General features: G+C 41.9%; 9 protein-coding genes across 9 annotated transcripts; 4 read left to right on the top strand and 5 right to left on the bottom strand.

The window, feature by feature from the left end:
- Positions 1-614: 614 nt before the first annotated feature.
- BCR41DRAFT_289539 (hypothetical protein) lies at positions 615-866 on the bottom strand (the record flags this gene model as incomplete). Its single annotated transcript, XM_022020331.1, has 1 exon — positions 615-866. A coding segment is annotated over one exon (252 nt), but the record flags the coding sequence as incomplete, so codon positions are not given.
- Positions 867-4,194: 3,328 nt separating this feature from the next.
- BCR41DRAFT_395186 (hypothetical protein) lies at positions 4,195-6,640 on the bottom strand (the record flags this gene model as incomplete). The annotated part of the gene is made up of 3 exons (XM_022028707.1): positions 4,195-5,935; positions 6,052-6,176; positions 6,281-6,640. The coding sequence occupies 3 exons, from the start codon at positions 6,638-6,640 to the stop codon at positions 4,195-4,197; spliced, it is 2,226 nt and encodes a 741-aa protein (XP_021882718.1).
- Positions 6,641-8,497: 1,857 nt separating this feature from the next.
- Positions 8,498-10,630, top strand: BCR41DRAFT_351398 (hypothetical protein). The gene has a single exon (XM_022023797.1). It carries the CDS (start codon positions 8,532-8,534, stop codon positions 10,614-10,616), a length of 2,085 nt encoding a protein of 694 aa, XP_021882717.1. The 5' UTR covers positions 8,498-8,531; the 3' UTR covers positions 10,617-10,630.
- Positions 10,631-10,696: 66 nt separating this feature from the next.
- Positions 10,697-13,288, bottom strand: BCR41DRAFT_321245 (hypothetical protein). The gene is made up of 5 exons (XM_022021431.1): positions 12,285-13,288; positions 11,770-12,026; positions 11,544-11,656; positions 11,081-11,438; positions 10,697-10,982 (listed from the first exon to the last, which is right to left on the bottom strand). Exons 1-5 carry the CDS (start codon positions 13,048-13,050, stop codon positions 10,800-10,802), a joined length of 1,677 nt encoding a protein of 558 aa, XP_021882716.1. The 5' UTR covers positions 13,051-13,288; the 3' UTR covers positions 10,697-10,799.
- Positions 13,289-13,615: 327 nt separating this feature from the next.
- On the bottom strand, positions 13,616-15,370 carry BCR41DRAFT_321244 (aspartic peptidase domain-containing protein; the record flags this gene model as incomplete). The annotated part of the gene is made up of 3 exons (XM_022021430.1): positions 14,186-15,370; positions 13,798-14,081; positions 13,616-13,663 (listed from the first exon to the last, which is right to left on the bottom strand). Coding segments are annotated over exons 1-3 (1,509 nt in total), but the record flags the coding sequence as incomplete, so codon positions are not given.
- Positions 15,371-15,437: 67 nt separating this feature from the next.
- Positions 15,438-15,752, top strand: BCR41DRAFT_351395 (hypothetical protein). Its single transcript, XM_022023796.1, has one exon. The coding sequence runs from the start codon at positions 15,487-15,489 to the stop codon at positions 15,691-15,693; it is 207 nt and encodes a 68-aa protein (XP_021882714.1). The 5' UTR covers positions 15,438-15,486; the 3' UTR covers positions 15,694-15,752.
- Positions 15,753-16,261: 509 nt separating this feature from the next.
- BCR41DRAFT_385707 (hypothetical protein) lies at positions 16,262-19,910 on the top strand. The gene is made up of 14 exons (XM_022027704.1): positions 16,262-16,554; positions 16,692-16,747; positions 16,854-16,923; positions 17,053-17,076; positions 17,177-17,265; positions 17,418-17,516; positions 17,602-17,797; positions 17,892-18,374; positions 18,474-18,558; positions 18,675-18,835; positions 18,955-19,027; positions 19,124-19,294; positions 19,427-19,536; positions 19,683-19,910. The coding sequence occupies exons 1-14, from the start codon at positions 16,348-16,350 to the stop codon at positions 19,866-19,868; spliced, it is 2,010 nt and encodes a 669-aa protein (XP_021882713.1). The 5' UTR covers positions 16,262-16,347; the 3' UTR covers positions 19,869-19,910.
- An 18-nt stretch (positions 19,911-19,928) lies between these two features.
- BCR41DRAFT_421256 (hypothetical protein) lies at positions 19,929-21,805 on the bottom strand. Its single transcript, XM_022030003.1, has 3 exons — positions 21,100-21,805; positions 20,876-20,999; positions 19,929-20,793 (listed from the first exon to the last, which is right to left on the bottom strand). Exons 1-3 carry the CDS (start codon positions 21,439-21,441, stop codon positions 19,937-19,939), a joined length of 1,323 nt encoding a protein of 440 aa, XP_021882712.1. The 5' UTR covers positions 21,442-21,805; the 3' UTR covers positions 19,929-19,936.
- BCR41DRAFT_321239 (mitochondrial carrier domain-containing protein) lies at positions 21,526-23,479 on the top strand. Its single transcript, XM_022021429.1, has 3 exons — positions 21,526-22,011; positions 22,113-22,455; positions 22,559-23,479. The coding sequence occupies exons 1-3, from the start codon at positions 21,682-21,684 to the stop codon at positions 23,404-23,406; spliced, it is 1,521 nt and encodes a 506-aa protein (XP_021882711.1). The 5' UTR covers positions 21,526-21,681; the 3' UTR covers positions 23,407-23,479.
- Positions 23,480-23,481: the final 2 nt, after the last annotated feature.

Here is a 23,481-nt window from a genome sequence, read left to right as displayed (position 1 = left end):
CTGTTGAAGCGGCCTTGTCCTTAAAATCGAAATGTCGACATTAAAATATTCACGATCTTGTCTCAGCTTGAAGACAAGAACCTTGGCTTGTGAATGAAAGGGACAAGTCAAGAGTATGAAACTGAAAAAATATATACATATATAAAATATACGAATATAGTCCAAAAAAAAAAGAATCCAAACATTTGATAATGAAATATAAGATCAACAAAAAAAAAAAAAAATCCAGAAAGTAATGGTAAAAAAAAAAAAAAATAAAGACGGACGATGACAATTCAGCGAGAAGAGAATTCTCCAAGTCATGGTCGATTACTTAAAAAAAGTAGGGGAAAAAAAAAAAAAGGTTGCCAGAATAAAATACTGGTGGTTACGGGTGGTTCGGAAATCCTGTTGAAGGTTCCTTAAATGGATGTCCATGCGTCAAAAACTGTTGAGCAACGGATCATGAAAAAGAAGATTTAGACAGATTGACGAATCGACGCAGTTTTGGTGCGGGGATCTCAAATCTGGGGACCATCGATGGGTCGGTTGTGGGTAGTTTAAAAGTGACAAACCGGGGCCTCATCTCATGTGGCTTGCCAGGCGTTGTCGGAGCAGGGGCCCTTGACAGCGAGGTGACGACGGAGCCCATCTTGACGGGAGAAGGGTTTATAGCAGGTGGTGCAGGCAAAATTGCGCTCACCCTTGTGGACTGACGCTTCATGACGCTGCAGGTCGTGCTTGCGTGAGAAGGCTTTCCGGCAATCGGCCTCGGAACAGATGAAAGGGCGAGCTTGTGTGGGATCGTGGGTCTTCTCGTGGGTGTGAAGATTGAAGAGACGAGCGAAGCGGCGATCACAGCCAGCAAAGCTGCAAGGGAAGCGCTTTTGGGGGGCAGGCTTCTTGACCTGTGCGACCTCGGTGGCGCGAATCTTCTTTGGCGAAGGTACAGAGTCGTCAGCCTTACGCTTCAATCCAGATACAAGGGCAGCAGCGCGTGAGGAAACAAATTCGTCCTCATCATCCTCATCATCCGAGAAATCATTCACCACAGACTTTGTAGGCGAGACAGAGGGCGAGGGAAAGATATCCTCAACAGGGTTAAGGGGCAAGATCGAGTTGAGTTCAACAGAATAAGCATCCGTAAAAGCAAAGTCCAAGCCAAAATCAGAGAAGAGCGGCAAGGCAGAGGCATTCGCAGCGAGCTTGGAATCCAATTCGGAATCGAGAATAAGGTCATTGAGATAGGGAGTCTCGAGAGGAGTATCAAGCAAAGGTGTATCCATGTAAGATGAAAAGGGAGTATCAATCAAATTTTGAGAGACAGAATCCTCAAGGAAAGCTGCGCAGCTGTCAAAGCCGAGACCAGCAGGCGACTGGACATTGACCAAGTTGAGGGAGGGGGTCTGTGGGGTGTTGAGTTGGTTGTTAAAGCAGTTAAGGGTAGCAGCGTTCGAGTCAGAGCTGATAGACTGAGCAGTTTTCAAAGTCTTTGGAGCGACTTGCCCATTGAAGAGCGGATAGTCAAAAGAGGTCTCATCCTGATCGAAGAGACAGAAATCCTGGTTGATGGTGTTGATGGGAGCAGGCATGGTGAAGAGAGTGTGGAAGAGAGCAGATTCAGCAGCAGAAATATCAGAAAGAGTGGTCAAAGCAGGAGTAGTAACAGGAACAGAGGTGGCAGGAGCAGGGCTAGCAGAAGCAGAAGCAGAAGCAGAAGTGGAGATGAAAAGAGACTGGTCTGACAACATGAATTTAGAGGGAGAGGTCAACGAGTGAGAGGAGTGGGACTGAATGGTGAAGAGAGCGAAGAGTGAAGAGAGCGAGTGAAGAGAGCGAGTGAAGAGCGAGGGAATAGGCAAGAATGTAAGCAAAGTAAGCAAAGTAGCAAAGTAAGCAAGAGCTAAAAGCAAAAGCGTCTGTGTTTAGTAAAAAAAAGAGAAGAAAGTGTAAAAGGAGAAGAAAGAGAAGAAAGTGTAAAAAGTGTAAAAGAAAGAAAGAAAGAAAGAAAGAAAGAAAGATGAAAGAAGAGAAGAGAGAACAAGGGGAAGAAAAAAGAGGTAAAAAAAGAAAGAAATCCACAATTGTCAACGATAAAATACCCCATGTTTTGCCCCAAGCGACATCTTCAGTCTTCGTCAGTGCAAGAACAAAAGGAGGAAAGCAAACAAAAAAGAGCCGCAGTAAAAAAAAACTTTATTTGGATAAGGTTTCGATTCAAGGCAGACTAAACACTGATTAATAATATTGAATAGGAAAGTAAAAAACATTCGTCTTTTCATCCCGCTACAGACCATCTTCTCCCTGTCTTTTCATCTTCTCTCTCTCTCTCTCTCTCTCTTCTGTTCCTTATAATTAATTTGTATACTGGCATTTGTCTGCTGGGAATGTAATCTCTTTCTTTGAACCTTTTTTTTTTTTTCTTTCTTTCTTCTTTTCTTACTTTCTTACTCTCTCTTCTTCTCTTGCTAATCTTCCTTTGTCTCGATCGAAATGTTAAAAAAGGCTGTTTTGATCACAAAGTTGATCGAGCAGAAAATAGAGAAAAAAAGTAAATCAACTGGTCAACTGGTGGCAAGGGAAAAGAGCCTTCTTTGTCCATTCCTCTTTGTCAGAGTAGACAGTGCGCTCATGGATCCATATCATTGTTTACATTTTGATTTTGCCACCACTTAATTTTTTTTTTTTACCATTTTTGTACCAAGAGGGGGTTGGACTTTTTGGAGCTAAAAAAAAAAAAAAAAAAAAAAAAAAAGACATAAAGCAAGTCACATTTCAATTCTCCACGGAGTACTGTACTGTCAGAATGGGTCATGTCAACATGCGAAACATTACATTACCAGACACACAAAACACTTGAAGCCTGCCAGATCACCTTGTTGAAATCATTGGTCGAATTGGGTTTATTATTTTTTTTTTAAAAAAAAATGAGAGCCACACACGCCGCAGGCAAGGTCTTCTAGATGGAAAGAAAAAAAATAAAAAAAAAAAATGCCTCAGCCCGAGAGCATCAAAATGATGTCGTTTCTGTGTGTCATTAGACACTGGTAGGAAACCTTGTGGCTCCTTTGATTGTGGCGAAAGTCCAATTTATCAATGTTGTCATATATATATTTATCTATCTTTATAGACATGTGTTCTTCACAAAAGACTCCGTGGCGATAAAAAAAAAAAAAAAAAAAAAAAAGCACCGCCACACAAGGACTTTTAGTTCTTTTTTAAACCAACAAAAACAAATTCCTCTTTTACGAATTTTTTTTTTGCCTTTCAAGTCAACAGATTCTGAAATCACTGTTGATTGGTGCCACCAGAGAAACACTACTCATTTTTTTTTTTTTTTTCCCCCTCAATTGTATTCACAAGATCGTGTCAAGTCACAGCACACTTGAATGTGCGAACCAAATTTTTGCGATTGAACGAAGATTGGATAGATCTCTGATGACAAATGCCATATGGCTGCCTTGGCTACTAAGACTATCAAAAAATAATGTAAACTATACTTCAGCATGATTAAACATGTCTCTGCAGATGTAATATTAACATTCATGGATAAATTGGCAGCTATTTCAATATCCAGGATGACATCAACGGCAAGGGCTGCCAACATGAGCTTTCATTATTTCATATGACGAGAAAGGTGTGCCCTCTGACAGGGTTTACATGAGCAGTGCTTCACTCACTTCAGACACTGTTACACATCGGCATAGTTCATCAACCTTGCGTTCAGGGGCGGAACAGACACAGTATATACCCTTCATCATCAGTAAAAAGATCATTATTATTGCGCCTGCGCCTCTTTTGTGCGCTTTGTAAACCTCCCTCCTGGTTTGCTGTCATACTGAGCGTCAAATCATCAATGACAACGTGTCAAAAGTCTGTTGAAGCATTTTCTATTTCCTCACACTGTTGGTTAAATTTTTTATTTTTTATTTTGACAGACCATTCTGCCATATTGCAATAAACTCATCACTCTGCCAAGCCTATACACCTTTATTTTCCGCTGGAATAGCTGGGATACTCCATTTCTGGTCGCAAAAGACTCTGACGGCGTCTACACTTGTCATTACTTCATTATTTTCAAAAACACAACGACATGAAAACATTGAGATACTTGAATCCGTGCTGGACTCGGGGCAAATATCCTAGTCTAAATAATGTATTTTACATGCAAATTTTTACTTTTATTTTATGCAATTTTTTTTTTTTTTTTTTTTTTTACACATCCAAGTCGCTCGAACGCATGTACGCAGATGCAGGCGGCTCCTGTTGCTGCTGCATTGCATAGCTCTGGATTGATTCTAATCCAATTTCATGGCTTCGATACCCGCCCCCTCCACCTCTTGATGGAGAAGACGGTGCAGAAGTACTTGCTATCGGATGGATATCTGAACTCGATTGCTCTCGTATCGTGTTGCTGAACCGTCTCTCAATCCTTGAGTGCTGCTCGCGAGGAGCGTACACAGGGGCGGGAGACGTTGGCGTATGTGGCTGCTGCTCTATGTTGGATGGTCTACGAATCCCTTGATGAGTAGGGCTCTTCGGAGGATTCACCGACACAGGCCCGCTATTCTTGAAGGATGAATTCCTTGACAAGCGATTCGAGCTTCCTAATGTCGTGGTAGAGGTCGTGTGGTGTGATGGGCTTCCACTAGATGTAACTGAGCTAATTGAAGGACGAGGATGGGTGCTGTTCCTAGATTTGGGACGTATTATTGCTAATGGAAATGACGGGATATTGAACCCTCCAGATGTCGGCGACAGAGGTGGAGAGAGTGAAGATGTCGAGGTCTCTTCACGCGGTGTTCTGCCACCAAAAACGGATTCACGAATCTGGCTAGGGGCTGGACCTATGTTTATAATATATGTCTTTGAGGCGGGATCATTACCATTAGCGCTGTTGGTGTTTATAGACAAATGTCGTGGCGGTGGAGTCAAGGATGGGGCTCTATAAGAATCGCGATCGCTCTCGATTGCCGTAGCAGCTGCTCCTTCTAAATCAAAACTCTCCACTGGGTATCTATCGAATCCCATATTTGGATGATGTGCATTCGCGTCCTCAGAGTCACCATATGTTAGGCAAGCTTCAGAGTCGGATTTCATTGACCCTTTACTTGTAAAGTTTTGGTCTAGGCGCTCCTTCTTCAAGCTGCCTGCCCTCCCTCCCCCTGTACCACTACTCTGGACTGTGGGTTCACTGCCACCACTTCCTTGACGTGATGATGGCCCATTCCGGGAATTCGATGGGTTCGACACGTTCGAGGAGGGTTCCTGCATTCCTCTCCTCCGCGTTCTTATCGACTGAACTGTGACCAATGACATGGCAACGAGATAAGTTACAGCCATTGCACATGTCCAGAAGAATGCAATTGTATGTGGCAGTTGGTCGTTTTCCATCTCCAGGATTTTGTCTTGGAACAGTACCCAGAATAGACACAATGTTCCCGCCAAGACAGTGACAGCACATCCGCCAAAGCCAGTAATCTGAAGCTGTATAAACAAGAAACGCGCCGGTGAACGAGATCTAATGTTTCCGATACCGAATGCAGCTCGTGGTGCCTTGAGCGCTTTCTCCGCAATGATAATATTGGCTCTGAGTATAAATGTGTATTTGAGGCCATAGTAAAAGAACATGAACGCCATGATATAAAGAATTAAGGACCAATTTGCATATTGGATAAGGAGCAAAGTATGGGATGCTTCCTCATTTCCTTGGTCGCGAAGAGCGCCAGATGCAATCCCTATTCCAGCGCCAAAGAGCGATGGATAGACAGCTCCCATAATAAGAAGGATGTTTTTTTGTACAGTTGAAGGTGTCAAGACATGAATAGGTCGAAGCGCGCGGGCGCCATATGCCACCTCGGGCTGGTATACAGCAAATATTCCCTGGCGCGTGGTGATAGGCATAGCATACAGTAGCCCTACGAAATAAGCCGAAAATGCTATTGCAATAAACACCCTTTAAATAAATAAATAAAAAGGAGAATGGAGCCAACTCAGTTAAGCTGATATGGATTGGCAGATGATAAAGGCGATAGTATATACATGGCACACGAACCGCACTCATCAACTTACCAATATAGTTGCTCAACAGCTATTCGAAGCCAGTAGGCATCTTGAAGGACATCAAAGATTAAAAGTAAATTTCCAGCCACTTTGACGGGACAAGATATTGTCATGAAGAAAATGAGGCAGTCCATCTGTGATGAAAAGTGAACCCAAACATTTTAATACATGAGCGGACCAAATGTCTTTTCTCACATAAACAATGGGCAACAAGAAGAAATTAAAAATAAAAACGTACAGGCTTTGGTCGAATCCCTGTCCCGACTGGAAGGAACAAGTCTGTGACGATCTTACGGTTGAATCCACGGTTACGGTATATCAGTAGCCAAACGCCAAAAAACCCTACAGCGATGTGCATCGCACATGATGCCCAAAGCATATATCGGATAAATTCTGCATCTCTACAGTTTGCTGCTGTCCTGGTCCAGTCACATAGCAAGTTCTGTTTTACTAACGTTGCTGACTCTGTTGTTGTTGCTGTTGTTGCCGTTGTTGTTGCTGCTGCTATAATAGATGATGTAGCACCCTTTACTGTTGTAGTAAATGTAGTGATGAGGGTTTGAGTGGCGGGGTTGAGATCAGTAGACTGGCTACTCATATTGAGTATAAACTTTGTGAAGCTATTAGACTATTTAGGAGATTTTATAGGGATGAAAATAGGGTCTGGAAGGAACGCGCCTCGAATAGTCAGATAATGTGTGTGTGTGAGAGAGAGAGGGATAAAGGAGGTCCACGCATCAAGACTTTTGTACACTTAATTGCTGTTGGTTCTCTGAATAGCAATGGTATCATACAAGCTTATGAATACCTTACATATACTATGCAAAGAAAGTTGCGACACGGTTGTTGTTGAGTATGACTCGCTAGGAGCGTGTGAAGTGAAGATGGGTCATTCCAGGGGGTGTGATGAAGATGAAGGATGGTATATTAAAGGAGTAATGAATTTAAGACAAGGTCCGTGGGGGCAAAGAGATTGGTTGTGGAGGAGGAGGAAGGATGGGCCAACAAAACAAGAAATAAAATACAAAGAAAGGAAGGAAAACGAGAGAGTTAAAAGAAGGTCAAAAAGGTCAAAGAAACGGACAGGAAAATGGGAGGAATGTGGAGGGGAGACGAGGTTTATTTATGTATGTGTGAGTGAATGTGGAAGAGCCGAAAACAGGTGATGTGGGATGCGCTTTTCTTGCTGACTACAAGTTCCGTTACAAAGTAACTTGCTGTCCTCACATTCTGCATCCGTTCGATTTCTGGGTTTCGAGGCCCTGAAATTAGACAAGAAAAGGCGTTTAAAGTATCCTTTTTTCGTTCTTTTGTTCTTGCTGCCATATGATTCAAGGCTATTGCAAACAAACGGTGATACAATGTATACCAAGCAAAAAGCAAACATATTGCTCTCAAATGAAGTTGTACAAAATATTGTCCGGGACGCAACAAAATGAGCAAGCACCTTTCTGATAGTTCGAATATGCAGAGTTAGCCTTGAAAAAAACGCCAATTATGTTGCAGTCCACTTTTTTAGATGGATATGCTTTAAACAATAAATACAAACCCATCCATTCATCTCTGTTTTTTGCAAACTCGATGAATAATATGAATTGGTAAGTGGTCGGTGCTGAAAAGCCCTGTTTAAATTCTTGGATGCATGGCCTCCTGACATGTGGAGAACAAAAAAAAAAAAAAAAAAAAAAAAAACCTTCATTATACACCTTCTCTGGTGTCCACTTTGAGTGCTTCGTACTTTTAACCCTCTTCTTTTTTTTACATGGATTTAAATATGGGATCCTCGTGAAAAATAATTCCGGGTGCAACCATATATACACAAACGAAAGGTAACGTGTTCAGGTACATCGAAAAATAATGCCACTGCATCGCACCATTCCCTCCCCCAACATAAATACATACCGTCTATTTTGACCAATTTCGGATTTCTACCGAAATAAGTATCAACAAAAATAAGAAACATATGCATTCCACACTTTACAGCTCAATAGCATTACTTTAAATAATGCCCTTGCCCTTGCTCTTGCCCTTGCCCTTGCCCTTGGATTTATAACGGCTGCAATAATTCAAGTGCATATTTGATAAGAAGACCGAACCGCACCAAGAAGCAGGACTTAAAGTAGAGATATTAGGGCCCATAAAACTAAGAGTGCTGAGGGATGAGGGGTAGGGAACAGGACAGTGTACATCAATTAGCAAATTTCCAAAAATGTAAAGAGAGCCAACCTTATTGGATCTTAAAACCACCTTGCTCAATTGATGATAGATTTTGTTTCCTCTCTCCATTTCTCCATCTCTTATTTTAAGACCACTTTGTGCCGCAGCCATTTGCTCTTTTTTTTTTTTTTTTTTTTTTTTTTTTTTTCCTACAAGACAGGAAGGCCGCAGCCAAGTAATTTGCCAAATAAAAAGGGCGTTCAAGATAAAACAACTTCTTGCAATATGGATATATTCACTCTAATTCCCCCTTCCTCTCCTCCCTTCTCTTCATGATGTTGCTTGACTCAATATTTGAGGACAAATCCGATGTAAAGACGACAAACGATCCCCCTTCTTCATCATCATCAGCTTCTTCCTCTTCATTTCTGACACACACGTTTATGTATCAAGCCTTAAATGTCTCTGAAATCACATATATTATCCGGCGAGAGCTCCGCGGTCATGACCTCAAGACTATGGTTTTAGTCAATCGTCTATGGTGGAAAGCCTTTGGACCTTATTTATGGGAAAACATCTATATTGACGCAAATCCAGAGCAAGACGATCGCCAGATTATTTTCCGTAATGGACTTGCAGCCAAGCGTTTGACGCTGTCCATCTACGACCCACAAGACACAAGAGGCACCGTCAGCTACGTAGCAGAACGATGTCAAAATGTGTCAGAGCTACATCTTAAACTCTTCTCACCTAGCCTTGTGGATGTGGATGCAATAGTGATGCTCAAAGGCGATGGTAACCCTTCGCTGGGAAAACCATTCGGATTACAACATGAAACTCGTACGACACTACTGGACAGCCTCCTCACAAAATTACCATTCATTACAGACCTTACCATCTCACTTGCAGATGAGAAACTCAAACCAGAGGTGCTTTGGTGCGTCACTAAAATATCAAGGCTTCAGAGACTGACAGTCAACGGTGGGTTGCCCACTAAAAACTATATTCTTCGCAGGAACTGGTCATGCAGCTGGGATTTACTCATGCAAGTTGCACGGGAGTGTCCAACCTTAGATTCATTGTCGGTCGCATGGGAGAGTCGACGACTCATAGACACTATACCCGATATTCAGGATGTGGTGTTGGAGAATATGAGGGAGATGTACTTCGCCATTGAAGGAATACAGGAAATGACAGATAACACACCAACCGTTACATCAATACCACTACCAGTGCCGTCATTAAAGCGGCTTGACATCTCCTGTTGTGAGACATATGACGGATTATTGGACCAAATCCTTCAGTCATGCTCAAATCTTCGCGAAGTTACTTTCCAGTCAGTTAAAACAATAGCTGGAACTCTTGACAATTGCATTCAAACGCTCACAATCTTTTGCTCACGGCTGCGGGCCTTCAGCTTTGAACCTGCCACTGACGATGACAGCGATTATAGCAAAGTGCTCCTGGATGGCCCATTGCTTAATATTCCATGTTTAAAGCTTTCACTGGGTAGAGTTTCATTAGATTCGATCCAGAGTGTCGGCCTAAGGTGGGACGGCGCTCATTCTATCACTGTGTTGGACATCAGTATCAACAACTATATGTTCCTTTTCAAGCTCATGACGACAATGACAGGATTAGAACATTTGACGCTCCGCGGTAGCCTCTATGGCGTCTCATGTGAGAGCCATGAGGATCTATTGAAATACTTTGAGAATGAAAAGGTCCCCTATCTGGCGCTGCCAGAGTTCGCCAGTCAAAGCACACTCAAGTCCTTGAACTTAACCCAGCTTGAGTTTGGTAGCCTCAAGTGCCATCAGCTCTTCTTCGATCGTGTTCAGAGGCTACCACAGTTGAGGCAGCTTGAGTTAAGTCATCGTCAAGTTCAAGATGCTAGGTTGGAAGAAACCTGGATGGATCTAGGTGATCCACAGATGAGTAGCGACATTACACAAGGAAGGACCGGTTATCCATACACAATCTTTAGTCCAGCGACCATTAAGATTCGAAGACGGCCCAACTACAATATGTATGGTGTCGCTTATGCAAACACTCTAGATTCAGGCTATGGGCCAGAGAATGAACTGAGGACTATGTACTATACTCCAACTTGGGTAGCCGATCAACAGCAGCAACTGCAATACGATGATGTAGAGCGCATTGTCAACTTGATCCCGGATAAGACCTTCCGTCACTTCCCTGCAGTTGAATTTCTCTACATCTATGATGACAGTCCCACCTATAATTTCATTAAGGAGGAGCATTATTTGAGTGAGCACATGGCCAGTGCACTGGTGCAAATGATGCCCAAACTTAAAGTTATGGCTTTTGATCGCAGTTTGGGTATGGATTTACGGGTAGTCAAGAGAGCTTTCTCGAATATCATTTTTGACTGTATTCACACAGGAACAAATTAGTTGCTACACTGGAACCAGAACATTATGCTTCAATAGTTAATACTTTTTTTTTTTTTTTTTTTTTTTTTTTCTTTTTCTTTTTCCCTTTTATAAATGAGATATTACTATTTAATGTGAATAAATAAACCATATGTAACAATAAAGGAATGATATTGCACCAACTGCGTTTTCTTTTATATCCACTTAAAGGACCATGCCGCCTGCATCCATACCACAAATCTCTAAAGTCTTTTCCATACCGATCTCTAGTTGCACCTTGATTTGATAGACAGCTCCTTCGGGTAGCATCGTTGAAATAAGCGGGCATGCAAGATCCAATGTCATTGTGTGAGCGAATGGGTATCGTGCCGTGTGTTGGCATGTCGTCTTTGTCCCGATAAAAAAAAAAAAAAAAAAAAAAAAAGGTTAACCGATGCTAGAATAATCTTTAGACAGAAAAAATCTTACACAGTATATATACTCACCCATTGATCACCGTAGTGATCTGAAGCCAACACGGTGATTTGTCCTTCTAGACTTGTCAGGCCTTTTGAGGATGTAATGGTAAGATAAGTAAGTATCGTCGGCTTCACGAATCGAAGACCAAATGAATCACCCTTCTGAGGCACTTTAAAACTATTCCAGCAGGTCAGGGGATCATTATCGACTGCATGGATATATGCAAACGTTCTCCAGAATTCTGTCGTGGGATAATCCAATTCCATGAACTTTGCATTTTGCTCATCAATCGTTTGTAGGTCACCCTTGAAAACTACTTCCTTGGGATTAGGGAAGGGATCCAGGCTGGTCATAAAAAGACATTTATCATTGAAGCATGGTGCTCTAAATACATGTCACAGAGGCACAAATTTCCTTTTTTAGTATGATGCTTGCTTATGTTGTATTAAATCATCAAAAAGAATGGGTTGCACAAAGTCAAAAACATACCTAGTGTGTCTATCTTGGACATATGGCTCCTCCTCTTCTCGCACAAAAGGACTCTTGCCAGGATTTGCGAAGCTCGCCAGTAAAGCTGAGTATAAGCGATCAGCAGCATCCAGCTATTATAGATCGACATTAACCAGAAATATAGGTATGTCTGTTAAGAAATCATAAAAGACCACATAGTTCTTCTCCTAGACGCTACAGTCGGCAATAGAATTTGAAGTATTACCATATTCCTAAAGACAATGCTCCAATGGTCGTTGACACCTTCTGTGCTCCAACCATTCTTCTGATCGAGTGGAGTGAGATAATTGACCAATTGATAAGGATACTGATTTGTCCAAATCGAAAAGTACATATCGATCACTTTAAACCGCTCCTTTGAGAGTGTAGTGTTGCCACGTTGTTCAAGCAACCGTTGTGCCTTGGCTCGAGACACATACGATCCTGTACCCATCCATGAGAATCCAGCATGCATATTATAGTCTAGTTGAGGTTGATTAAAAAAAAAAAAAAAAAAAAAAAAAAAAAAAAGCTTAGTGGGAAGTAAGAAAAGGCTCCACAGCGTCCGAAATTAAGGATCACTATGGATATCAATATCTAATTCGATGCTGCAAGATTTTTTTTTAGGCATTTGAACCTTGTGCAGTATGTATATTGGGAAAAATGCAGTGAACCCATGGCAGTTTGTACCAGTCAACTGATTGATCTCTTCAGTCGTTGTAGATTGAAAAAGAAACATACCCTCATTGGTAAAGGTCCATCGACGGTGCTCCATCTGAATTAATGGCAAGGTATTGGTGTGGATCAAGTTTGGACTGGTCAAAAAATTGGTGTAGAGTGCATCCATATGGGTATTGAGCCAATCATCATCTTGGAAATAACAATGCTCATATTTGGCAAGCGAGCATGACATGTATTTCGCAAAGTCGTGTAGGTTCTCTGCGGCATTGTAAACCTGCAGTTCCGGTAGCGGGCCATAACTCGGATCCATCTCAAAGTCCCTACGAGACAGTTTTATGTCTCGGTTATTGTTCCAGACAATGATCTGTTTAATGAATGGATAACGGACTAAATAACTGACAATCAATTTTAATCCTTGAGTACGCTTCCAGCCAAGTAATACAGCAGTTGTCGGCAAGAGATGCTCATTTCCAGGTCGGGCTAGACCTTCCTCTGTAAAGTCTTCGAATGAGTAGGCTGATTTACGAGTTTCCATGATCTGTTGAACAATGAGCCCACGCTCAACTTCATCGTTGGTGTCCTTGACATTGGATGGTTCATCGACAATGCTGTCTTCCTGAGGTGTAGATACTTTACTAAGGACTAAAAGTGAGACAACACAGAGACTTAGAAGGAGAAAGAACTTTGCGGGTTGAAATCGTTTGTTGTTGCTGGGAGGAATGGAAGATGAGGATGCAGTTGAGACAAGGCCTGGTCTTCTAGAGGAGGATGAGGACGGGCCATTAAAGTAGAATGGCAATGAATTACTAGACCCGCTTCTGTTCATGATGAGTGTGCTACCAGAAGTCTAGGGGGACTTTTTTTATGGCGGACTAAAAGCTTAATTGGGGAAGAGGTACACAACCCCAGCAGCGAAGAAGTTTTAAAAATATGTATAAATAAATATATGGATTAAAAAATGGGCGGATGACGATGAACTAGAAGAAGAGAAGGAAGAGTGAAGTGAAGAGGTGAAGAGTGGAGTGAAGACATACGGACAGTAAAATAGCTTATTTTCATTGGAGGCGGCCAAATAACCTTTTTAAAGGCTAAAATGTGAAAGAGGAAGAAGGGGTTTCTTTCAAGAGTAAAAGATCCCTATCAGACACAGGCAGCATGACAATACATTGAGCACAAAAAAGAAAAAAAACGGCCACAAGGTTCAGGATAGGTCTGAAGGTTATTTCAGCAGCAAAAAAAAAAAAAAAAAAAAAAAAAAAAAAAACAGACAGGGGGCTCATAGAAAGTACTAGTGCTCGTTAGAAGTGTTGTCAAGAACAAAGCACGGTGAGGAGAATATTTATTTTGTTTTTCATAGTCTTTTAGCCATCATTGAGCCTCACGAGTCAGGTCGAGTTCAGTCTGCCAAAGCCAACGCGATTGTTGTCAAAATCGTAGATCTTACACACAGCCACATGGAAACAAAGAAAAAAGAAAAAGATTAATCAGGTGCATTGTTTAGGCACAACATCAAAGAAACATAATCAAATATCAAGTCAAAGCAATCACTGTCGTTCGTGTAATTCTGATTTACCGAATATATACTACGCAAGAAGACGTCGCCGAGGATCCATGCTGTGCCATCTACTTCTTCACCTGCAAATCCACTCATACAACGACCTGGAGCAATCTGCTGAAGAACATACAGGCTTGGGGGAACATCAAACATTGCTCCAGAGATTTGAATTCGAAGTGTAGGAAGGTCCTTATGATCACATGGAAGTGAATAAATGTTATCGTGGATATGAGCAGCACCAGGGAGGACTTTTGAATGCAGATGACGGGCTAGATTGACAGGCATGATGATTTGAGTCGTGCCTATTAAAATAAAGTGGCAATAATCAGCAGACATAGACATCTTCATGGATAGAGAAGGTCACTTGGATACTCATGCCAATGCTTATGGCCGACAGAGTACTTACCGGTATCAACAATAGCATGAACAGGCTTTTTTAAGATATCGTCTTGATTCAATTCGACTTTCTCCATCATAATTTCCCAATAGCCCTTCTTTACCACTTTGGACCACGTAATTTGGTTTCCCTCAACCTTTGACTGGTCGTATCCTCCAAGAGCAAGTTCACCATAGCCTTTACCCATATAGAAACCAAACATGCCGCGTTTAATAGCATGCTGTTCCAGCATGGCTAAGAATGGAGGACGTTCATGTGAGCTACTCATTTCTTGATACCCGAGTCCAAAGACACCATCAAAAACTGCGTGCTCAAATATTGAGCTCGTGCTGGTACTTTCCGCAAACCGGACAGGTTTCTTGCTTGTGATGCCGCCAATGGTGACAATGTCCTCTGAAATCAGACCAGAGACCTCACCTGTCCCATATTCGATCTCAAAAGAGCTCGGCGGGCTGATACTTTTGTGGCTGGAGGACCTTTGACTATTGTAACGTTGATGGTTGATGCAGCCATCCTCAATACATTTGATTGAGGGGATCCAGAGGTCGCTAGAGCCTGTATCAAAGACAACATCAAAATATTGTCCAGGGTTGCCGATTTCAACTCGACCATAGTAACCACTGACAGCGCCAATTGTGTTAAGTTTGATGAAAGCCTGAGGAGTATGGTCCTCATATCCACTTTCTTCTTGATGCACTTCCTTAGCTGACATTTTATGCTTTTCTGCTGTCTTCGACCTCTTTGCCTTACCCTCGTTATCCTTGGTATGGCGGTGGTCACTGTTATTGCTTTTACTGTGCTCGTTCTTGTTAATATCGCCTTGGGTGGGTTTGCCTTTGCTACGATGTTTCTCTCCTGTTTTCATCTTAGCGGATTTGTCTGCTTCACGTTCTGGATAGACGTTGGATCGCTTCATGAAAGTAGCTGTACGCTTCCGAATAGAATCCTCTTCATTCATCAACTGCATATTGTGGGATAGAGGAATAAAAGGGGATATATCAGATCGTGTTGAGTAGCGTCTCTTAGAGATGGTGATTTTTGCCAGTGCATCCATCAGGTTTTTGTTCTGGCAGAGCGTGTCACATCCACAATGTACTGAAGTATCTGTCAGCTCATTGGTATTGGCGACTTCATATTTCTGTATTTCGAGCTCTGGTCCCTTCAAATTGGTTAGCAGGTCGATCATAGGCGGCGCTTCGAATTGATTATGGTATTTAAATTGGAATGTAGGGAAAGACGCGGGCGTGGTAATAGTTTCTTCGGCATAGCTGTTTCGTAATATTAATACGGCCGGCACTCCAGCCCAGACAATGAACACAGCGATAGCAGCCGTGATAGAAAATACAAGGGACAGTGCACGGATAAGGTTGATGATCGTCCCTGTTCGTCGTGGACGTGAGAGTGAAGCTGGTGTAGCAGATTTTAGACATGGTGATCTGGCTCCAGCAGAGTGGGGTGTAGGTGCAAAAGTTGTTGTGATAGGGACTAATTTCATATTTGTTATGGATTCTGTGTAGGGTAGATTCGAAAGTATGTGATGAGAGGCAATGGTTGCAAGAGAAGATTAAAAATAAAGATGAAGATTTAGAGTCTTGTCGTTAAAATATTGAGCGCCGAGGGAATATAAAAAGCAGCCCAGGTTGCGACCTGGACCAGAGGCGACTTTCGAATCATCCTTGTACCAAATAACCTTAATGATAGTTTGCTTGATATAGGTTGTCCCTTCTCTAAGCACCTATTTGTACATCATTTGTGGATACATTCCATGTCATGCCAGCTTCTGAGGTCATACTTAAACGGACTCAATCGAGCTTCGCCCATTCCCTAGGTCCTTCGAACCTATAAATTATAGTATGCATGTCGAGATGTAGCACTACAAACTAAAAGTAGGAGAGGTAACTATGCCGCTCAAGCAGTTGATATGCTGTCGTCGGCTTCCCTTCCAGAAGGTCAAGAGCGAGAAAGAAGGCATGGTGTTGAGCATGGTTGTAAGGAAATGCAAGGACTCACTAAGCAGTCACACGCGCGTGGCACACGCGTCAAGCCGAGGCAATCGATGTCGTGAGGTTGGATTTCGCCTGTCCAGTTGTCTTTTGGCTTGTTTTGCCACCACAACAGCTTGTTTCCTTCATACGACATTTTTCACTTAGTGTCAACAGGAAGACAAGAACATGGAATCAGCCTCTTCAGCACCCACACAGGCTTCATCAGCCCCTTCAACATCAGTACCAGGCACTTCTATACCTGCTGCTACTACCACCAATGCTACGAGCAGCACTCCTGGAAATGATCCAACAGCAGAACAAACACCCATGGAGGACATTGTTTCGAACAACGTAGTGACTGCAGAGGCAATCGCTCGTCAGAATCAGACAGTCGTATGTAAATGGGTTTATTTTCAAACTACGCATGTAATACGCCGGTTAGAGTCGACTAAACCTGGACTATACTCTTTTCACTCTTTATTTTATTATTTTGCGGAATTGCAATTGTGGGTGGAATTGTACTTTGTCAGGTAGAGGAATTTCAGTATCTGCTCGAGAAAAGTCAACACTTGTTTGCCGGATTAAGGTATCTCACTGTAACTGTAACACATAGATTTCTAAACCCAATGACACTTTTTTCTTTTGCTTGCTGAAAACAAACATGTATACATCTATTTTCTTCAAATGTACAGAGATTTGCCACCTACAGGAGCAAAGCAATGGCAGCCATACTTTCAGAAGACATTTGAGATCTTTTCAAAGGTAAAGCAGTGAGTATGGAGTAGGTATTTAGAAGGAGTACGAACGAACTTTGTGTTTACATATTTGTTTGTCACTATTTGTACTGACCAAGGATTTGTTGTATCAAAAAAAAAAAAAAAAAAAAAAAAGCTATGGCGATTTCAGCAGCAGAATCGGTAGGTCAGTTGTTCCATATCTTGTGGATTTCCTATTTATTTATGGCTATACTGTTCTGCCTAAATCTCATTAATTTTTTACCGGATTCCTCCTGAATAGATTTGTGCTTGAAAATAGTTATGGACTAAAGCGGTGGGAAGTCGGAGAGATTGCGTCCAAAATCGGACAACTGTATTATCATTACTAGTAAGTTTTGTCAGGAAGCACTTAAATAAGTCCGACTACCAAAGAGCTCCGGAACATCATTGCTTTCCGGATAAATGATAATTTCACTGAGAGGCATGCGTATGGGTGCCGACGTTTACTGATTTAACTCTACAACTCTGTGACATTGCTAGTTTGCGCACAAGTGAAACAAACTACTTGCAGGAGTCATATATTTTTTACGATGCTATTCGTGAAAGACGCTACTTTAGCGAAATTTCCGAAATGAAAAGGTAATAACTAAATGTTATAGTTGAGCCCATGAGTCCAAGGCAGTATCATTTTGTTAACATAATCTTCTGTATATTATCGCTTTAGCCCACAATTAATGATTAAGAAGCTTCGATACTATGCAAGATTTACTGTTGTTTGCTTGCTGCTTAACAATCGCGATATCATCTCCACTCTCAAAAAGGAGCTTGAGGCCCTTGTTAATGAGTATATTACTGTTTACGCACCCTCAGACGCTAAAGAATGGAACCTAGTTGTTCAGGAAGTCAAGTCCTTCACTGATGTATGGATGGACGTCATAATTAGCAACTATCATGGACTCTTTTCAGGGATCACAATTCACTAACATGAGTCGGATTTCCATTCTTAAAATCTAGGCAGAGAAAAAACTTCATCCGGTCAGTTCAGCTGGATCATACTTGCCTGTGACAAGGCGCCTACAGACCAGCAAAGCCATTTCTGCGGCATTAGATAAAGAAGGGCCCACGTCTACAAAACTCAGGCTCCAGGAAGCAATCCTTGTAGGGAATTCTGATCAGATTAAATTTTCTGAGTTGACAATTGATATGTATCGTATATTGCAATCACTTGAGCGAGAGACCCAAACAAGGGGTAGCACCGATACGACTGCAAAGGACACCGCGCCCAGCGCTGTCGCCACAGCTGTTGCTGCAGGCGCTGCGAATGAGACTAGTAGTAGTGGAGCGAATCCACCCATTAAAGAAGAGCCTTCAGAAGATACAAGCATCCCACAACGAAAGACTGCAGAAAAGATTATTAAGCGACCGAATCCGCATAAGTACCTACTATATCGACCTACGCTGAGTCAGATTATGCTTTATCTTGCTACAGCATTTAAGGTACAAATCTTTCGGAAGTAGGATAGCTCACTTCAATAGCAGTGAGTGCAGCGTAGAACCATTGTTAACACTCTTTTGGGCTATGCGCGAAAACAATAGGAAGTATCTAGTGACGGCGCGCTGCTTATTTACTTCTCAGCAATTGGGTCAAAGAGATCTGTGCCAGATCTTTCAGGCGCCAAAGGTATAGGCTTAAGAGTTCAAATACAGTATCTCAAAGTATTCAAGGTTCATGATCTTTCTGACACGACTCTTTTTTTTCTTTTTCTCCATCTGCCTGGCCCTCCATACTATTAACAGGCTATCGTGGAGGAATTGCGACTTACTCTCGTAAGGCATTAGACAATTCTGATCCTGAACAGCAGAGTATCAGTCACTGCCTTCACCCAGGAGATTTGCTTCCATTCACGCGGAAGCCAATGTTTTTAATTGTTGATAGTGACAATAGCAGCGCGTTTGCAGTAAGCCGGCTACAAGCTTGTTTGACATAAAGCAGATATAAAGTGGGCTCTTACATTGCCAATGAATCTGACTGAAATGATGTTTTTTTTTTTTTTTTTTTTTTTTTTTTTCTGTTTAGGAAATACCTCGAGTGTTTAATCATCCATTCATGAGTTTGTTATCGCCAACAGAGTACCCTCCTTCCATCCCAGGTAACTTTGCGAATATTTTAGTCCGCAGCCTTATTATCAATTTTTGTATGAGCTTTGCGTCTACAGTAATCTTACGTTTTCAGTTTCATTTTGTAGATCCGACTCAAATTGGCGGGCTGTTCACATTATTTTTACATGCCCCATTGCTTGCTTTCAGTTTCATATGTGGGATTGACCGGATCAGTCCGGAGACATGGGAGCAATGTTCAGGATTGGTTTCGCAGGCAGAAGGAAAGATTGCAGAATTGATGGCTGCACCAACATTGGGTATAAAAAAAAAAAAAAAAAAAAAAAAAAAAAATTGATTGTTCATGTATATTACATTTTGATGCACAAGGAGGGCCTTGAGTAGATCTAAAAAAAAAGTTCCTTCCATCGTTGGGCGTTCATCTATTATAGATAAATCTTTGCGACGTTTCCTACAAGACGAATTCCTTCGCCAGTTCATGATCCGGTTTGCTTTATGTTATATTATTCTTAAAGCTCATGTTGCCTTTACTGAGCCCAAGGTACTTGCATAGTTATTAGCAATTATGACTCCATTGACTGAATAAGAAAAAAGGTTGAGTTAATAATTTGTATTTTAACACTTTTCCTCTTTGTCCTCTTCCATTTTTTTTTTCTTTTTTTCTTTTTTTTTTTCTTTTTTTTCTAGTATCTCCCGATGTCTTATCCAGCGTTACCAGCATCCGTTCTTGAGTCAGCAGATGTATTGACCAAGATTCGTTCTATGGCTATCTTGGCAAACGCCAGCTGCTTCTCGTTTGATGAGCCAGCTGCAACTGCAGCGCCTGAAAACAATACTGATAATAATAACACCGACAATAATAATAACGCATAATCAAATTTTATAGGATGACACATACTCTCGAATAAAAACAAGAAAACAAAAAACAAGTTGATCGTTTCTTATTTTGTCTTTATCTTTTGATTGATTGGCAGCACACTATTCTCTTCTAAAGTTGAACCTGGGAGATTTGATTCTTTACGACAGAGTCTGTCTAGATAGGCATCACTTTGTTGAGTGCGACCTAAAGGGTTGGGCATGGCATGCTTCCACCACCTTCTATACAGCGGCGGTCGATTATTCTTCCATCGTATCGTCACGATTTGATGTTCATTCGGGAACTTTCGTTGGCTATGAACACTTCCTAGACTTTTAGTATTCTGAGGCTGAATTTGATCGATATTGTCTGCGCTCAAAGGAGGTGTCCTTCTCTTATCCCTGCAACTGTTATTGATGTCTCCTTTCTGATCATTATTTTGGAGATGAGCAGCAGCTGGAAGTTTTCTCCTTGAGGACTTTTCCCCATACAAGATAGGATCACGCACTGCTTTGATCATAAGGTCGACCAGCTCTGCTTGTGGGGTAGTGATGCAATCTGGCTTTGCGAAAATCATAAACTCATAACCTGGTCGAGCATGATCTCGAAAGACCGTTTCGACAGCAGCGGCCAATTTTTTTCTCGCAAAATTCCGGTGGACAGACGATTTGGATATGGTCTTTTTGGAGGTAACATAGGTGACACGGAATGGTGGGTGAGGTGCATGAATTGTTGGAGGATACTTGCGGAGATTACGAAGCTGATATTGTAAGATAAATGGATGTGGTGTTGGAAGAGGAGGAAGCCCGGGCATTTGATTTAATGGTTCATCTTGGCCTTGGTTTAATGCCTTTTCCTTGAGTCCTTGTAATTCTTTATAGTAGCGTTTCATGGCCTTATCGTGTTCATCTATAGCCTTTTGAACAAATAGTGGAATGTTGACTAATAGTTACACATATAAAAAAAAGTGATTTAGAATGAGCTACTACTTCATATAAAAGCAGCTGTAGCTTTAATATCTTACCAGGTGGTGGCTCCCTGAAGGGCATGCGACCGGCTTTAATGGAGAAAGCTTTGGTAGTTAAAGTATATGTATTGGTCCTTTGTACAAACAATCCTTGAACTGCCTCCTTATCCAAACCCTCGATCTGATATTTAACAAGAAGTGAACATTCCCACAAAAAAATTAGAGTTTATCATGGGTTATCACTGCCATTCTTCTTTTTGAATCGGCTAAAATGTGCTTACCCGCTCATTTTCGGATATCACATTAAAGCTGGTAGGCCATTTTTTTTGTGAGGTTGTGATATTGTTGATACTTTTAGATAGAGAGCCGCGATCTGCCTTCATCCGATCATTTGTAGTGGTGACCTGCTTCTGTGTCCGATGAAATTGAAATGCGTCATGCCCATGCTTTCGCTTTATGGCCACATGCTTTGCCTTAGTATGTTTGACAGCTCCTGTATCAGTTGAATACTGCCTTGGAATCAATACTACAGCTGGGTATCGCTGTAGACCAAGGGCTGGATAATTTATCCCAGTAGCGATCCTTAATATAAGCCTAGTGCATGGTATGCTCATGACAAACATTCAACATGCGGAATGAAGAAATGTAAGAAAGAAGGGAGGGAAAGGAAAGGAAGCTCAAAAATGGTACGAGCAAAGTTGATCTCACCAGCAAATTTCCATTTTTGGGGTTGCGCGTGTAATCTGATTCCTCCGTGCCTCTCATGCGAAATAATTATTCCTCCCCAACCTCCAACCATCCCAGGAAACGACCTGTAAATCTTTGATCACTCCCAAGGATAAAAGAACCCACATCAGTAATTCATGTCCTCACATTACAACTTCCCACCACCCAGCGGTGCACCTAATGCTAATGCACCTAACCCACTCCGTCCATACTATACCGGCTCTGACTCACCATTGCAGTCCTATTACAACAACACTCTTTCATCCGTTGCGCTTGAAGAAGAACTTACTTCTCAGGGTGAAATCAACTCACAGGCTGCAGCTAAGGAGCTTGCTAGTTATGGCCTAGTCAAGTACATGACTCTTGCCATCGCAGCCCCGTTTGAAGCTGGCCAGACCCTCCTGCAGGTTCAGTACTTGCCGAACGATGATGGCTTCAACGGTGATGAAGACGATCTTGCTGAGATGGTAAAAAAAGAATCAGAAACTTTTTTGACAAAGCGAAAACGTTTTCTATTAATTATTGATGGGTTCTAAATCTCATATTTTCAACATCGTTCTCCATACAGGCCCGGCGGGAGGAAGAGGCTAGAAGGGCGGCGGCAGAGCAAGCAGAGCGAGAATACTATGAACGCACGGGCGTTTATTCTTCTACATCAGGAAACTATTATTCTAATCAATATGGTAATTTGAACAGCAGCGAATACGCGTTGTCTCGGTCCCCATATGGTCAAGACTCTCGTTCACATATTACAACAACGGCAACAACATCCGATTTTGTCTTCCGAAGCAGCGTTTATGATGAGGCAACTCGCCCGACATACCAAATGGCGCCAATCGAAGGAGGTGTCTGGAAGGCTGTTACCGATTTGGCAAAGCATCCTACAGAAGGCTGGTTGTCACTCTGGAAAGGTAAATAGAAAAGAAGATATGTTTTACCTCTGTCACATATGGTATACCAGAGTTGAAGACTGATAACATCTGCAAATTTGTTCGTACGATTTCCTGTAAATAGGTCAATTTACCAACTGGATCTACGAAATGCTACACCTGTTCGCGCAGCCAACATTGGAAGCGACTCTGAATGACACGTTTGATCTTTACGACGATACCATTCCTCTCGTCCACTTGGATCATGTTGGTCCCAATATTGCGACAATGGTCACTAGTCATCTTGTGGTCGGCTTTATTCTCTCACCATTGGAGCTCGTACGAACACGATTAATTGTACAAACTGCTAACCCATTGCAGCGCAAATACAGTGGCATGATCAACTGTATTACAACAATCATTCAAGAGGAGGGCGCGTCAGCGTTGTGGGGCGGTGTCAACCTATTCCCGACATTGATTTACCATACATTGACTCCTTTACTCTCAAATTCGATTCCCTTGATCATTGACAGAGTCTTTAAACTCTCAGCGGCAGATTCACCGGTGCTGTATTCTTTAGCCGAATTGGGATTGAATACTATTGAGCTCTTGATCCGTTTGCCTATTGAGACCGTCAGGAAGCGTCTTCAGATTCAGATCCAGCGTAAGGATCGTCAAGCTTCTTCTTCCAGCAAGAAATATCGTACTGTTGTTGAGACAAGAAAGCGGCAGTATTATGGTATGGTGGATTGTATATATAGGATCATTAAGGAGGAAGGCAGCCATCATAAACGAGTGTCAACGACCAAGGTTGTTAAGGGACCAAATGGTGAACAGAGACTGAGCACTACTGCAGTTCAGCCAAGACCCTGGTACTCTGCGTGGGGAGTTCGTGGTTTGTACACAGGGTTGGGTATGCATCTGACCACCAACATTGGATTGTTTGCAGTAGGAGCAGTGACCAATCTGCAAGACGAAGGCGATGATTGGTGAAAAAATGTATAAGAACATTTAAAAAAGAGTACCTCCCTTTAACATAGAGTAACAATAAAACTTGATCCTGGACTA

The sequence above is a fragment of the Lobosporangium transversale genome (assembly GCF_002105155.1).
Source record: "Lobosporangium transversale strain NRRL 3116 chromosome Unknown BCR41scaffold_13, whole genome shotgun sequence".
Taxonomy (NCBI): Eukaryota; Fungi; Mortierellomycota; class Mortierellomycetes; order Mortierellales; family Mortierellaceae; genus Lobosporangium; species Lobosporangium transversale.
This window is presented reverse-complemented; position numbering and strand designations above follow the sequence as displayed.